The sequence below is a fragment of the Theobroma cacao genome, chromosome 2 (genome assembly GCF_000208745.1).
Source record: "Theobroma cacao cultivar B97-61/B2 chromosome 2, Criollo_cocoa_genome_V2, whole genome shotgun sequence".
Classification (NCBI taxonomy): Eukaryota; Viridiplantae; Streptophyta; class Magnoliopsida; order Malvales; family Malvaceae; genus Theobroma; species Theobroma cacao.
The window spans coordinates 8,073,742-8,091,517 of NC_030851.1; the positions used below are offsets into that span (position 1 = coordinate 8,073,742).

General features: G+C 34.4%; 1 protein-coding gene and 1 pseudogene across 1 annotated transcript; one reads left to right on the forward strand and one right to left on the reverse strand.

The window, feature by feature from the left end:
* LOC18608432 lies at window positions 5,433-7,064 on the reverse strand (annotated as a pseudogene).
* LOC18608433 lies at window positions 8,966-10,892 on the forward strand. Its single transcript, XM_018115781.1, has one exon. The coding sequence runs from the start codon at window positions 9,346-9,348 to the stop codon at window positions 10,627-10,629; it is 1,284 nt and encodes a 427-aa protein (XP_017971270.1). The 5' UTR covers window positions 8,966-9,345; the 3' UTR covers window positions 10,630-10,892.

Consider the following 17,776-nt stretch of genomic DNA (forward strand, 5'->3'; position numbering starts at 1 on the left):
CTTCCAACTGATTGCAAGGCCATTAATTATGAAATTCAAACTCCCAATGTTTGTTTGGGGGGCATGCCATTTTGGATGTAGTAGCATTTGTATGCATCAGGCCAAACGAGTTATTATAAATTCTCTCTATATAGTTGGTTTATGGTCAGGAATCAAATATTTCCTATCTAAGAATTTTTAATATGCGATATATGTTTCAATTGTTCCACCACACGCATAGAGACGAGTCCTTAAAGAAGGTTATGAATATATGTTGGATATGAATCTCCATTTGTAATTAAATATTTAGAATTATCGATAGGAGATTTATTCATGACAAAGTTTGTCAATTGTTATTTTGATGAAACAATTTTTCCAACATTAGGGAGAGAAAATAAGCAGCTGAAAGAGAGAATTTCTTAAAGTAAATTATCATTATCTAGTTTTGATCATCGCACAAAGCAATATGAACTTGAAGTTCAAAAGATAATTATTTTGCTAAATATAGTAAATCAGTTGTCAGACGTATTTACTGACCTAAAGGGAATAACTAAATCTTATATACCAGCTGCAAATGCTCCTATTAGCATTGATGTCCCTGTAGGACAAGGCATGCCAGAATCGTGAAAATCAATTGGTTCCAAAGATAAAATCATCGAAAAAGAAAAAGAGCAAATATTTAAGATGATCAGAAAGAGAAAGTAGAAACTCTAGAAGAGACCCCTGATATAATTGAGAAAAATTCTAAAAGAAATTCAAGTACCTGAAATAATTGAAAATGAAGAGATCTCAATCAATTATGTCATGATAGGAAAAGATGAAACCGGTAAATAAACATCGATGATATTTTGTATATAATATAGAGCTTACTATTATGAATGAAAAACGAGGATCTTAAACTTATTTGAATTATTGGCCAATGTGGAAAAACGCAATCAAAGTGGAATTGAATTTAATTGTAAAACGTGAAGTTTTTGGACTTGTGATCTGTACATCAAATGATGTAAAACTAATGAAATATAAATGGGTATTTGTGCGAATACAAAATGAGAAAAATGAGATTATGAGATATAAAGCATGGCTTATAGCACAATATTTTACCCAAAGATCTGGTATTAAATATGGAAAAAGATATTCTCTGTGTTGGACACAATTATAATTCTATATTAACTAGTCTGGCAATAAATAAGAAAATGAAAATATGTCTAATGAGTGTAGCTATAGCCTATTCATATGGCTCATTTGATATTGATATCTATATGAAAATCCTTGAAGGATTTAAGTTGCCTGAAGCACAAAATTTGAATTTTCGAGAAATCTATTCAATTAAATTAAATAAATTTTTATATGGATTAAAGCAATCCAGACACATGGTATAATCTCCTTAGTGCAAATTTGTTGAAAGAATGCTATAGTGATAATCCTATATGCCCATGTATTTTATAAAAGGGGTTTAGATATGAATGTATTGTACTGTTGATGACTTGAACATTATTGGAACTCCTGAAGAGTTATCAAAAGCCGTGGATTACTTAAAGAGAGAATTTGAGATGAAAGACCTTGAAAAAATAAAGTTTGTGTGGGTCTTTAGATTGAACACTTGGTAAATAGAATTTTTGTCCATCAATCAAAAGTGAGAATGAATTTTCACTGCAGCGACGTTGGGATTAAATTATTAGCCGAACGAGGGTTTCTCACTAAACCTCCTCATTTTAAACTTAACTCATTTAGTCCTTAATGTTGGAAGTCTATGCTCAGATATGGTAGCAAATAAGTGAAAAATAAGGCAGCAATTGAACAAGATAGGAGACAAAATAGAAAGTTTTTCGCTACAGCAAGAATCAATCTCACTGCAGCAAAATTGTGACCCAAAAACAGAAAGTTTCTCACTGTAACGAGAATGAATTTCGCTACAACGAGAAGCTACAGTGTCATTCTCGCTGTAGTGAAAATGCATTCTCGCTGCAACGAGTTTTCGGCCAGTCTATCCCTCCAAACCCGAGAGTTTCTCACTGTAGCAAAAATGATTCTCGCTACAGCGAGAAACAGGGCACCAATGAAAAATTTGCCCTTCTTCCCAAATAAAAATCACCCTGCTGAAATGTCCAAACCAACATGAAATGCATAACAATTTTCCAAAGTTTAACATGTCAAGTTTCACATGCATTACAACCATATACCATTACTCATTAATTTCCTATAACACACATATTTACATATGTATATATGTATACGTATACCCATCATCATCATGCACACCATCCCATCATCATCATATACACCATCACATCATCATCATCACTAGCTCATACACACCCCCTACTCACACATGGCTGGGTCATCACCGGGTTATGCGTACTCCCTACTCGTACATAATCGGGTCATCCTCGACTTATGCACACTCCCTACTCGCACATAACCGGGTCATCCTCAACTTATGCGCATTCCTTACTCGCACATAGCAGAGTCAATATAATTACACAACACTATATTCAAATATATATGTATATCAACATAATGCAGCAACATAGAGATCCATGAAAACCACATGTCATAACATAAAATTGATTTATCAAAGGCTTGTTCCCAAGGCACTTGTTTTAACAAAAGTTACATAGAATCATTCAAATACTTTGTACAAAATGGTCATATTCCCAAAACGATTTTGATAGGCAGTCCACTCATCAGTATATTATTGAGCCTTTAGCTTACTCTAATTCCCCTAATGATCCAATTAGGATGATAGGGCTTCGTTAGAACCTAAAATCACATTAGCAGCAGCAATAGGTCAATTCACATACTATAAACCCTAAAAGTTATCCCTTAGCTAGCCACTTTAAATGGCTATCTATGTTCACTATCTTAAGCATTATAAAGTGGATGAACATCCTCAACAATAAAACAGCTCATAATCTCAATTACTAGCCATTATCCACAGCTAAAAACCAAGCTTAGTTCATCACTTACCCTAGGGTTCCTTTGTAGTCGAATTCTCTTCCAATAACTTTCAAACAAATGGGGTAATTCTCTCTTTTTCTCTCTCTAAAACTCCCAACTAGTGAGAGAAAGTATGGAAATAAGATTTATCAAAGGTTTTGAAGTGAGAGAATGAAAGAATACAGAGTCCTAGTCAAAAGGGCACAAAAGTATGAAATTTAGAGCTAAAGAGAGAAAATTATGCAAGCTCCACATCAAGCTTCCATGGAGGTTGGAAGCAACGTGAAAGAAAAGAAGGAAGAAGAAGAAAAAGCTGCTGGAAAATGGGAGAAGAAGCTGTTGGAAACAAGATATTTATAGCTCAAATTTATCCATCCCTTAAAATTACGAAAATGCCCTCGATTGTTAGCTTGTTCTCATGCAAAACTTTGTGCGATCTTTTTACTCTTTTAACACTGAGACCAAGTCCATAATGGTCTAGACATGCTTCGGTTTGCGAAACTTTAAAAATTTTGACTCGGGGTGCAAAATGACCATTTTGCCTCTGTTGTGAAAATTATTGCCACTTCTAGTTTTCTTCATGTTTTCATCATTACACATCATTTATGAGGTCTTATGCCTATTTAGACCTTAAAATATCATAAAACTTTCTTATGTGAGCTTATTAGAGAAAATGACGAAACTACCCCTAACCTGTGTTATTGCATCTATACCTAGTTACGAGCCTATAAAGGCCAAAGTCTCACATTTCAACTCGAAGACATTGGAATGGAATTAAACATATACTTTGATATCTCCAAGGAACAATGGATATGGCTTGTATAATTCAAATGCATCAAAATAAAATTTAATTAGTTATGCAAGTGCAAAATATTCATCTGATCCACACAAAGCCTGATCCCAGACAGGTTATTCATTCACATATGAAGGTATGGCTATTTTATGGCAATTTATAAAGCAAACTATAATTGCTACTTCTTCTAGCCATGCAGAAATTTTAATAACTCATGAGCAAGTTATGAATGTGTCTGGTTAAAATCTGTAACTTAACATATTCGAGAAACGTGTGACATGTCAACCAAGAAAAAAATTCCAACAATGTTATATGAGGATAATACTACTTGCATAGCACAGCTAAAGGAATTATATATTAAAGGCGATTGAACAAAACACATAGTTCGCCAAAAATTCTTCTTCACTCATGATCTCCAAGAAAAAGGTGAAATTGATATTCAACAAATTCAGTCAAGTGACAATCTAGCAGATTTGTTCACTAAAGCCTTTCTTATTACAACATTTGAAAAGTTAGAATATATCATTTTAAAGATCTCTATAATGCAGTCATCAGGGGAGTAAAATACGCACTGTACTCTTTTCCTTCATCAAGGATTTTTCGACTAGCTTTTTTTTTATAAGGTTTTTAATGAGGCAGTATTTCATAAGCATATTCTTGAAAAGAATTATGTATTATTTTTCCTTCACTCGAATTTTTTCCTATGAAGTTTTTTCCTTGTAAGATTTTAATGAGGCATATTTTTAATACAATAGATATTCAAAAGGGAGTGTTATGAATAAATATGTGAATGTCCATTATATTATGACCCAAGAAGTGCAGACTAAGTCAAACAGCCCAATAGGCAATATACAAGAAATGTAATATGATTTGAACTTTTAGATAGAATTAGATTAGTACTATGATTCAAGGGGTCGTTAGCCTATAAATAGACCCATTCACTTCATTTGTAAACATACACTTCAATAAGATATCTTTTCTTCCCCTAACTACTTTCTTTCTTCTCTTTAATTATTCTTTCAAGTTATTTTTATTTGTTCTTTTAAGATTTTTAAATTAATAAAGAACATTTTTATCTACTAATTTTTTTAATCTATTTCTTGTCTTTTGGAATAGCCAACAACAAAGAGTCCTTGATTTTATATATTCTCCATCTTTCGAAATTACCCTTCTGGAAAATTATCATTCCTTCCAACTAAATAAAATGTTAAAAAATTTTAAAAAAATAATTATTCCATTCTCCCAACCAAACCAAACATGCTTTAAAATCAGATAAAAACATCATACAAAATTGGAATGGTATAAATTTCATTGTATGTGATTTTATCCCCTTTTAGTGTCCAAATTCTGGCGTGTTGGATTGTGGAGATATGGGCCAAAGGGCGCTAAACCCTGAATAGTTAAGAAATTAAGTGTGTTGTGAGTTTTGTCTTCTTTTAGGTCCAATTTGTGGCTTTGGTTGGATCGTGGTGAGATTCATTGCTTAGCATCTAGTACTTTCTAATTTTAATTGTTGCCAACTTTACTTACCTTCTTTGCTATGCTGGCCTTTACTTGAACACATTTGCTTTGCTTATTGACCTTCTCTCATTCATAAATTCTAACAAAGTAATAACTTGGATTTGAGCTTTAATAACAAAATAGGGGAGGGTTTTGGTTTAAACAAATAATGAAAGGACATCCTTATTTTGCTGAATTAAACAGATAAAAAGCAGGGAATGCATACACATTGTAATCCTCTTTCCAATTCCCATATAGAATCAAGTCAAAGCAACAATCCTACAGTGAAATCGTATCTAATTTCATTGGCAGATGGCACAACACACAAGAGTAACAAGACTGCGGCAGCATTACCTAAGTCCTAGACTGAGGACACCCCAAGCACTCTGTGGCCAAGACTTTTCCTTGGCCTTGAGTGACAAAACTCTAGCCCAAGCTATCCACCCTTCCCATGACATTCTCTTGTCCCAAGGGCTCCCCCACTCTAACATCAGGGTCAGCCCTCTCTCAGCCTCTTGTTCAGCCTCCTCAAACCTCCCTTTATTCAAGTAAACCTGAGCCAATACAACATGCGGCTCACCAACAAATGGGTTCTTCGCAGTGCAGCCTAGCAACAAGTCCTCAGCTCTTTCCACCCCACTCTTAGACCCATCGCAAATAGCTTCCCAGTACAAGTCCCTTGCCTCTACCTGCTCCTTAGCATCCAAAACCCTTGTGCAGTTCTCAAAAACTGGTGGCACCACGAGCTCAATGCCCTCATCTCTGTCTTTCTCAACCTCAGCACCACCAACCCTTTTCCTCTCCTTTAAAATGATGCCTTCATCTCTCAGTATGAGAATATAAACAGCACCCATTTTCGATATCGAATTCATCCACAACCCGGGCTCGCCGTCTCCAGGCCATAAAGCAGCATAGTTATTCCCCAAAAACCTGAACCGTCCATCAAAGTTATCAAACAACAGATCCTGATAGCTGAAAAATTGATCAGAGTAATCCGCCATACTCATCAAAAGAAAAACAGCCATCACCCTTCTCGTAATCGTAACATCTTCACCTGTCTTTATATTTTTCACTACAATTCCATCCTCAGGTAACGGAAGCCGCAGCTTCTTCCTCCAAACTTCATCTCTATCGAGCAAACCTTCTTCTTTGGCATTGTTCAATGCAATCTCAGACAATTTTAGGTGTTCCATTAGCTCAGAATCAGAGTACTTGAACAAAAGATTATCATGGATCATAGTTTGACGTGGAACAACACAGAACAAGTGAATCAAACGCTCTGCAGCCTCACCAACATGGCCTCGAACAACTTAACGCTCCGTAGAAGCATCGAATATAGCAAGGTTTACATAAGCATTGGAGTAAGCGGAGTGAAAGAGGCCACAAAGGCAGACAGAGTCAGGAGCGTTCCAAATCTTGAGAATACGGTATATGTCAACCAAATGCTCCAAAAAGCTACCATGTTTGTAAGAACACTCTCCGGCACCCGCAGAACGCAACACAGCAATCAAGCCAGGCAAGTTCTTGTCAACAGATTCAAGCTCACCTCGAAGGAATGGACATACGGAATCTAAGAGGGCTTGGACATGTTGAGGTTGTTGGCAAGAAGGGAGAGATAGCGAAGATGGCATTGGAAGTTGGATGCAAGGGAAGAATCGGTGAGATTATGTGCAGCTGGTTCTTTTGCTTGGAAGAGCTCCTGAAAGAGGGAGACGAGGGTCAGGAGTGTTTCCCGTTGTTCATCTCTTTTTCCACAGTGATGGATATTTGATTTGGTTTTTGTCAAAATTTATAAAATTCCTGCAATTGGAAAATTGGCATGCAATAATTACTTTGTCGCATTGATTACTCGATTAGATATTTTTCTTCAATGATTGGCGTTTTAAAGGTTTAAAGGTGTTCAGGTAATCAATAATTCAACAGGCCAGTCCAGCACCAAAACAAAATTTCAATGATTCTGGCCCCGAACCATTAGTGTATGAGCCCAGCTAAAGTCTCAGTGGGTTCGAGAACAAATCGATAGTGGTTCATTTTGTCCATATCCATTGTAAATGTTATTGTACAAAGTGCAATGTAACTTGAAATGCTATCGTGGAAAGTGTAATGTAATTTGAACGAACAATAGAGTAAAAAGTATTAAGAAAGTAAAAAGTTTATTTAAATGTGTATTTATTAAATATAATGGGAAGTATTTATAGATTAATAGTATATTATTTAGATAGAATTTACAAAATAAAAATAATATTAAGAGATTTAATTTAAATGGATAATATTCAAATTAAATTTTGATCTAATTTACATCTAAATCTAAATATATATAATCAAATTAAATCTTGCAATAAATTCAGTTTAATGCTCTTTTGATTTCATGGTGTCCTATTCCAATGTCCAGCCATCTTTAATGACACTGCTGAGGAGTGTTTGTTTGTGGTTATGTAGGGAAGACACTATATCTGATGGAATATTGTGTTTTGTGGCTGATGATTTTTTGACTGGTGGCAGTCTCTCTTAATGAATAATATTCAGATAAGTTTTTAGACTTGTTCTTTCAGACTTTTTACTTCTTACTAGAATTGTATCCAATTCGAATGATTAACAAAAACTTGATAAAAAAATTAAGAGTTCAAATTAAATTATAATTATGTGTTTGGACTATTTCACTCATCTAGACGTGGTTTGTTGGGTTATTGTCTGGTAGACTGTCGAGCCTGATTCGACCTAACACCAAAAATAGAGAAATCTTTATCCAGTGAAATTGAAGCATCTCATCCTATATTAGATGTACATGCTTATTGGCTACGGATGTATTGGGAAAAACACTAAAAAATTAATCAGCAAACAAAGCTTAGGGATTAGTTAATCTAATCTCATGAATCATGATTAGCTGCTCAATGCAGCATTTTTTGCTTTCCAATTAATCTTCCATGACTCATTCGTTTCGAAAGTGTTTTAACTTATATGGTCTGGATAGAAAAAAGAGTAGAAAATTGTTATAGCTGCACAGATCAGCAATCCAAATTCACACCCCTTTCTTGAGATAAAAACGTTTCTTTTTAGGCATACAGTGACGAATGGACATGAAGCACTGAAATATTATTATTATTATTATAACAATAACATGCTTCACGAGTGTACAGATCAAAGGGTTGACTCAATCAAGTTTCATAAACTAGAAATTGGTGGTCACAGCTTAAGGAATGACTTTTTATCCCAATTGGTGGTCAATTCGGCCAACTGCTCATCTCATCTAGTTCCTATATCACAATTGGTGGTCAATTCGGCCAACTGCTCATCTCATCTAGTTCCTATACTAACCAACAATGGAATTATTTCCTTGTCGAGTTTTGGTTCAGCAATCCCTTTTCTCTCTCTTTCTTTCAACAAAAAGAAAGATCTTCATATCAAATTCTTTACTCTTTCTCTCTCTTAAGTCTTTAACAGGACTCTCTTAAAAATTCAATAAGATTTTAATTTAGATGTTTATAAAAGAAGGTGAAAACGATTTTAAGGAAAAGTGAAATATTTTATTTTTTAATTTTAATCGAGGAAGAAGAAGGGGAGAAGAAGATGGACTTAGAGAAGGATAAAGAAAAAGAAAATCAATAAAAAAAAAGTTTTGAGGAAGTTGGAGAGAGAAAAGAAAGAGATTTTTTTTTAATTTCTTATTTAATATTTAAATTTTAAAAATTTTAATTTTATTTCATTAATATCTATCAATACATCAAATATAAATCCCTTCAGCAGTGTATCAGATCAAAAGGTCAACTCATTGGTTTCATAAACTAGAAATTGAAGCCGAATTTCCAGAAAAAAAGACATCTGTCAGATCAACATAGCTGTTGAGAATCAGTTACAACTTCGAATAAGAATAGGTAACAAAATCCAACGTCAACTAGAGTCTAACCTTATCTCTGCCAACTATTATTCCAACCCAACAATCAAACTCTACCACGCCACTCCTCCCATATCAACCCAAAGCTCTTGGCATTCCTAAGCTCTATCACCACCACGATATCAAAACAAAGTCCGTCCCTTGGCTTTCACCAACTTCCTCTACCTTTTCACCACCACGATTTTCGTCTGCATCCCAATACCCTCTTCTTTTCCTGGATATACTGAACAAAAACAAAGTCACCATGCCATCTTCACTCGTCCCAACACCATCTCATCCGACGCAATACCTCCAAAGCCTGTTAGCCTCTTCACGTCCCTTCCTTCGTGGCGAGCTGGAATCTGTGGACAAGAATTTGCCTTCTTTGGTAGCTGTTTTGCGTTCTGTTGGTGCCGGAGAGTGCTGGCACAAGCATGGTAGCTTTTTAGATCATTTAGTAGATGTTTACCGCATTCTTAAGATATGGAAAGCGCAAGATCCTGTCTGCCTATGCGGTCTGTTTCACTCTGCTTATTCCAACGCTTACGTCAACCTTGCCATATTCGATCCTTCCACTGGCCGTGAGGTAGTTCGAGGCCATGTTGGTGAAGCAGCAGAGCGTTTAATTCATTTGTTCTGCATCGTTCCGAGGCAACCTTTAATTCATGATGATCTTTTGTTTAAGTATTCTGATTCTGAACTTGTTGAACACCTTAAGCTTTCTGAGATTTCGTTGAAAAATGCGAAAGAAAAGGGTTTGTTCAATGAAGAGGAGGTTTGGAGGAAGAAACTACGTGGACTCTTGCCTGAAAATGGGATCGTAGTGAAGCACATAAAGACTGGTGAAGATGTGTTGGTCTCTAGGAGGATAGTGGCAATCTTTCTTCTGATGACTATAGCAGATTTCAGTGACCAGCTTTTTGGATTCCAGGATGTTTTATTTGAAAACTTTGATGGGCGGCTTGAGTTTTCCGGGAATAATTATGTTGGTTTTTGGCCCGGTAATGGGAAGCCAGGGCTGTGGCTGAATTCTGCGTCGAGGATGGGAGCAATTTATAGTTTGATAGTGAGAGAGGAAGAGATTTTTGTGGAACGAAGAAAGAGGACAGGTGGCGTTGGGGTTGAAACCGAGAGAGATGAGGATATTGAGCTTGTGGTGCCACCAGTTTTTGAGAACTGCACTAAAATTTTGGGTGCTAAGGAGCAGATAGAGGCAAGGTACTTGTATTGGGAAGCTGTTTGTGATGATTCCAAGGGAGGGCAAGAGCGAGCTGAGGCGTTGTTATTAGGTAGCATCGAGAAGAACTCATTTGTTGGTGAGCCACATGTTGTTTTGGCTCAGGTTTATCTGACAAAAGGAAGGTTTGAGGAGGCGGAAAAGGAGGCTGAAAAAGGGCTGACCCTGATGTTGGAGTGGAGCAGTCCGTGGGACAAGAGGATGTCATGGGATGGATGGATTGCTTGGGCAAGAGTTTTGTTGATGAAGGCTAAAGAAAAGTCTTGGCCACAAACTTCATGGGGGATCCTCAATCTAGGCCTTGTTAAGTAAGATTATGCAAATTCTGCTATGATCTAGTTGTGGCTGTCAAAAAGATAAATAAAATGCAGTGAGCACTGCATCTATTGAAAGTTGCAAAGGCATGTCTATGTGTTCTTCTTGTTTGCTTTGGAGGAACTTAATAATGTAGTTACATATAGGGTTGAAGCGTTAAACCAAAATCATTTTTGTTTTAGTAATTTATTCCCCGGCTTATTCTGTCAAATTATCTTACAAATGAAATAAACAATTTCTCGTTTCTCTTTTTGGTACTAGCATCCTGCGTTTTAATTCCCTTTTCTTGCTAAGAATGAAAAAATATCTATGATGTGCTACATAGAAATTCTACGCATATGCCTTCCCCTGTGATATCATTTGCTGTAAGTTGAGAACAACTGTAATTAATTAACAATGTCTTTTCTTTTTAGGAATGGAACTAGTATTTTCCATGTGTTTACAAGTGAAAATCTTTTAACATGAACAAAGTTCTGGAACCTGTTACAAATTTTTACCTGTGAAGGACTCAGACTTCAGATTCTCAAATGCTAAGTGCTTTTTACTTGTTTATTAGTTTATCAAATCTGCAACGTGCACAGCCAAGCATCCTATGAACTAGAAATGTCTACTAGTTTTTATCAATCAGAGTAAAGCAAAAATTTCAGAGATGATAAACATGTTTAAAGGAAAACAGTATCAATCTTGAAGAACATAGCTAGTGATAGAACATGAATGATATCTGCATACGATTGTAATTTGTAAATGGACAATGTTCCAAGACTGACCGAGTACTCTCGGCAGAGCTACAGTACTCTAAATGGTGAGACAAGAATGTGAGAAAAGACATAGTACAGTTAAGCAAATAAGTGGAATGCTTTTGGAAAGCAATATGTTAGCTCTGTCATAAAGTTCTCGTGACAGCGCGGGACGTGACTACTGATGCAAGCTCCACTTGCAGGATTTGTGTCGCATTGCCACAGAAATTTGTGATTCCCCTTACTGTTCCCTGAATTTCATAATTAGCATAGTTGCAAACAACTTTAAACCCTTTAGAATTAGAACAATAAAGTTATAGTGAATTAAAATAATGGGAGGCAATGGTTGCAACTGGAGAAAATTATTACTGCTTAGAACCACTGCTCTTTACTTTTACTGGACAGCAGCATGGGGCAACTGGTCTTGTTGGGCTCAACAGCTAAGTATAGCACAGCCCAGACTCGGGATGCTATCGGGCATGAGCAACAGAAGGTTGACTAGCACGGACTAATATGGTTCAGCTTTTATAGTCTTAGGCATTAACTCATAGCTCGGATGTTTCATGGCTATGTTGGACAAGCTCCCCACTAAGCAGAGACATAGTTCTTGGAGGATTTATTATCGGGAAGTTGAAACTCGTGGTCATTTGTTCTTTACTTGCAGTTCGTCGAGGCAGCTGTGAGAGTTGAATTTACAAGCCTGAGGTATTCAAAAACCAGTGGCTGATTGGAATTCCGAGTTCTTTCGGGACAAGCTCAGGCTTAAAGGCAAGACTCTGCCGAAGATTATTTTGCTCATTACTAGTGACTATACCAATGTTATCTGGCTTGAGAGGAAATGGCAGAACTCATGGAAACAAGGCCAAGTCCATCTTGGAATTTTGGAGAATCATGAAAGAGACAGTTTTCTGTTTTCGATTGATTGGGCTTAGTAGTGTTGCTAGTGCTGATGTTAATAAACAGGTTTGTGAAAACTGAGGATTAAGTGATGTAAGCTTTCTTTAAGTTTCTGGTTTATTCATGATGTTGTCCTCCTTCTACTCAGGCTTGGTGATAAATCAATTACGCTTGAAAATTGAAATGTCTCTGTGGAAACCAAAAATGTAGCAGAAGCCCAAGATTTTTCCGTGTAATTCACGTTTGAGATGTAAGGAGAAAACATGAATATCGCAAAGTCTTCCTGTTACAATCCAAGTATGAAATTATAATATTCGTAGATGCATGGTTGCTGATAGCTAACCCAGCCATCCCGCTCCAGTCAAGTAGCCAACCATGAAGTGATGAAGGTCTAGCTTCACTTGGTAAATTCAATGGTCTAACTACAGTCTAGTCTATATCAGCCCATGCAGAGCCCACTTAAAAGTGCTTCAAATTAATTGGACCAGGCTCTTAAATGAGGAAACCAGGTGATTTATTTTGGGGCCCATCACCCTTAAAAGTTCTTACCTCTGTTTCTGCTCAGCTCCACGGTCCATTTCTGTCACAACTCTTGACTCTTCTGTTAAATCTCAATTCAAATGCATTTAATTAAAAGATGAAAGAAAAAGTCAGACCAGGTGGTAGGTGAACGGCCAACTGGACTTAACGCTTTAACAGTTCACCCCCGGCCACAAGGGGGCTAGCTAGGCTCCTCATGTCCTGCGCTCGATCCGGGCCAGCTGCCTACCTCCCTTCCTGATAAAAGAGACAGAGAGAGACTAGGATCTAGACAGTAGTTTGGTGGACTGGTTACTTTTCCATGTGGCTAAAGTTCGTGGCACGAACAATCTGCAGGCCTACCACAAAATTTTTCATACAAAGGGAAAAATGGAGCAGGACATTTTCCAATTAACCAACCAATCATTGTGACCAGTTATGGTGACCCACATGGATGACGAGACATATACTTTTCAAGCCTCAGCATGGGCGTTACTCATTTATACTTGCTGAGATGAGAAGCATGGGGCACCTCCAGCGTGCTCAATAATATCAAATTCATGGCATTTTGGTTATGAACAAATTAATGGTTAGCCTCTGTTATAGGAAATGTGATAAAAAGATAAGAGTGGACACTAATAAGGCATTTTCAATATTATCAATGTCCACTTTTATCTTTTTCTTAACCCAACCACAAAAATTATATTTAAAATTGTTGTTTAGGTTACAGGTAAAGTTCATTAACAGTATAATTCTAATTTAAAAATAATAAAGAATAAATCAAATTTTAACTAAAAAAAGCAAAGAAGAGAAAAATCACCCTTGTTTATGACTTTGTTAATATCCTTTTTTGTCTGTCACAAATCTTACATTGAGACTTTATTGCTTGTACAGTTGAAAGGATGTTTTAGATTAGGTCTGTCCAATACGGTTTAGTTTAATCAAATTGTAAATTGATTAGGCAACTGATTTGGACGCAATTTGGTAAATTCAGAAAAAGGGCGGACAGTAATTGGACTTTGTACATGCGACCTCAGTTTCTGCTCCTCAAAAAGATGTCAAGCATTGCAAAGCATAACTGGAGCAGTGACAAATAAAATAGTCAAATGTATTTTAACTTTCAGAAATTGAAAGAACTCCTCTCCACAGATTTGGATTACTCCATATATTCAGTGTATCACTGGATAAGACATAAGTACTATTACCACCCCAATAATTGATTGTGCCTAGTGCCAACCACCAAATAGTGGCACTAATTACGATGATTAGGGTCAATCAAGTTTTGCAGCATCAGCAAAGCAGAGGACCCAGGAGTAAGACAACAATCTCTCAAGCCCCACCTTGTTAACGAGAATGCAGCATATGGTTTGGGACAGAGTAACATGTATGAAACCATGAGTGCCTTTACAAACTTTTCATCCTATTAGGCTTTTAGTGGAAGGTAAGGGTTCAATGCAACACAACATGCATATAAGAGGGAAGATGTAATCCATTAAAATTGGCAACTTTCATATTTACTACCTCTGATATGCCATACCTTTCTCCAGACTTAGAGAAAACAAGCTTGAACCTCCCGTTGAAGACAATCTTTAAACAGACACTTCACATGACATGGTCCAGATGTTTACAATATAAACGAATCATGATTGATCTTAGGTTTTGTCAAAAACATGGATGGACCCCACGAAACGTAGGGTCCTCAATCACACAATTTAAAACAAGAATCGTCCAAGCTTTTTGATGTGATTGGGACCAATACCCTAAAACTTCAACTTAACGACTCCAAAATCCAAATCCCCCAGCAGAGCAGAGAGCCCCCAGTCAACATTGTCGATTTCCAGGTGGGGTCATTGCTCTTTCCAGCGCAATCAACGCAAAGCTAATTCATTCATCTTTGTATTGTGAAACTGAAAAACACTGAACAGAAACAAAATGACCCATCATATACTCTGTCAAATTGTTCTTCCTTTTTTTTTTTTTTGGGAAAAGAAACCAGTACAGTTCATTTTCCACTAAGGAATTTTGATGGTTGAAATTGCATGTTTGCATTTAAAGCCGTGTGCTGATAATGTATAATCACTGGATTCTGGCTGGGAATTTTTAAAACTGCATTCATCAAACTAATTATAAGAAAGCAAAATCATGGTTTTGCAATAATTATTTTCCTTGATGATAGTATTTGTTTCGTTTTTGTTTCAATTATCATTTCATTGATTCACATTTTTAATTCAAAAGACATATTTATCGAATAGAGAAAAATTCTTATTTGTAAGTTAAATGTCTATTTCATTTTTTAGTGATACCATATCTATGATACCATAACCTAACCTATCACCATCCCAATTTACTTATTTGCTTAACAATATGCTAACTAAAATCTACATTATAACATAATTAATATAATTCATTTTTTGGATTTGTTATAACCTAGTCATTTTCCGTTTTTAGGTCAAACATTTCAAAATCTTAAAGACTCAAATTGACATATTTATTTAAGCGTAAAAATTACAAAACTTGCATGTCTAATAAATAATAACAATAATCAAAATGAATATCTATAATATTAAATATCTAAAAACAATATGTTCGATGCGTTACTTACATTTATATGTTTTAAATTTTCTTGCAATCAATAACTAATTTATTTATATTTTAATTATTGAAAACATTCCAATAAAAGGGAAAAAGAGAAGATAAGATATAATCCAAACGAATATCTATAATATTTATTATTTGAAAATAATATGCTCAACGCGTTATTTACATTTATTTATCACAAATTTTCATGCTATTAATAAATAATTTACTTATATTTTAATTATTGAAAACATTCCAATGAAAGGAAAAAGAAAAGAAAGTAAGCTGTCAATTTGACGATTTCATTTCAAGTTTTATTTTCTCTGCGTTGCTTTCTTCCATTGATTATGCTTAAAGCAACATATGTGGAAACCGTGTGGCTGTCTCCACGCGCCATTAATGAGTAGAGAATTAGATTTAATTTCTTTTTTTTAAAAAAAATTCTTTTGAATGGCACAGCCATCGAAAATCATTCCATTGAGATTTTGGTCTTGTTTTTCTTAAAACGGCCGAACGAGGGACCCCTGCCAGCAACCCACCACATGCAGTTAATTGTCTCCTAAATGGAAGGTTTTAGAATTTGATCCTGTAATCTTAATCTTGCCATTAGGTGACAATTATATATATAGCAGGCCCCTTTAAGAGGCCAAACTAGACCTTATTTTCATGAAATTTCATGTAATATTTGTTAAGGTATTGTCAAAATTGATGCCATTACCTCTTGTCCAAACAAGGAATAAGGAAGAGTAATTCCACGTTCATTAGCCTTTCTGGAAAGTACCATTAAGGTCTAGAGGTCAAGTTTAGGCATCATTTTGTACACCAAAAAATTAAAGTTTTGAATTAGTGAAAAAGATATTCTTGTGGTCTGCAAGAAACAAGTGTAATGAAATTGAGAGGATTAATTAAAATTTTGTTTAATTACTGTTGATATAATATTTGAAATTTTTTTTAACTACTTAAGAAATTTTAAATAAATTTTATTTTTTATTGTTTTCAATCAAACTCATATATTTTGATTTTAAACATAATAAATCTTTATATTTAACGATTAATTAATTATCAATATTAGTCCTGTAAAGGTCACTTGTGCATATCGCGTGTCATTCATTATAATATGTCAATATATCATGTCAATATTACGAATATAAAATGATAAATAATATTTTAATTAATAATAATTGATCAATCATTAATTATAAGAGTTTATTTGATTCAAAATAAAAAAATATAAAATTAATTCAACTTAAATAAAAAAATTTACATTTTTTTAAAATAATTTAAAATTTTTAAAATATTATACCATTAATATTCTTTACTATTTACATTTTACTACCCGTCTATCTTTTGCTTTTTAATCGATTCTATATTTTACTTTTTTTCATTTTAGACATTTTTTTGTCAAACAAAAAAAAAAAGCATCAACTAAAGGGGAGGATGACAGACAGACATTTCCCTTGTTTTTTTTTTTTAATTAAAAAAGGATCAAATATTGTTAAGGGACTGGGCTGGCCCTCAAGTCTCAACTTTTGGCACTAGACAAGTCCAGCAGTAAAAAGACAAAAATAAATATGATCTATTAAGAGCATATTTGGTTTAATTTTTTTTAATTAAAAAGTTATTATTAAGTTTTTATAAAAAATAATAATTTTTAAAATTAAATTAAAACTGTTTGGTAAACTGTTTAATAAAATAAATTATATAAATTTTAATTTCGATTAAAATTACCATAAAAAGTATTTATGTTATCTTCAATCACTTAATAAGGTATAATGTAATGCTTCAAGTTTGTATATAATTTCAGATATTAAAATCGAAAAATTAATAAAAAAATAAATAATTTTCAAACTTGTATAATAGTAATAGTATTAGATTTTTATTGATCTAGCAAGTAATCAGACCATGGTGCTTCAAATTCCAACAAAGAAGAGAAAAGAGGAAACGATGTATTTAATATTAAAAATTTTTTTTGTGAAAAAGAGAAAAATCTTTAAATAGTATTTGAATGTAATTTTAAATTATAGATTTTTTTTCTCTTAATCTTTGTAAGAACAAAAAAATTTTAGATTTTGATATTCTATTGTTATGTCTTTTATCTTTTTATTAGTTTTTGTAGAGAGAGGTAGAGAAGAGAGAAATCGTAATTTACTTTGAAAAATGGTAACTTGTAGAGGGAAGGAAAGGAGAGGGAGATTAATTAAGAGAGGGTATTTTTTGAAAATTAATATATTTTTAAAAGAAGAGAAGAAAAAACTCATCCTTGGAGCTTTTTTTAAGCTTTTTTTTAAAAAAAATTATTTTTTTTTTAAATTACTATTTTTTTAAAAAAATTTCAAAAAATCATATTTGATCTGACTTTTACTTTTAAAAAGCAAATAAGTTGAAAAAATACTAGGTCAAACATGCACTAAGAG

Coding starts and splice junctions, on each gene's coding strand:
- LOC18608433 (XM_018115781.1), top strand. CDS start 9,346: ATGCCATCTTCACTCGTCCCAACACCATCTCATCCGACGCAATACCTC.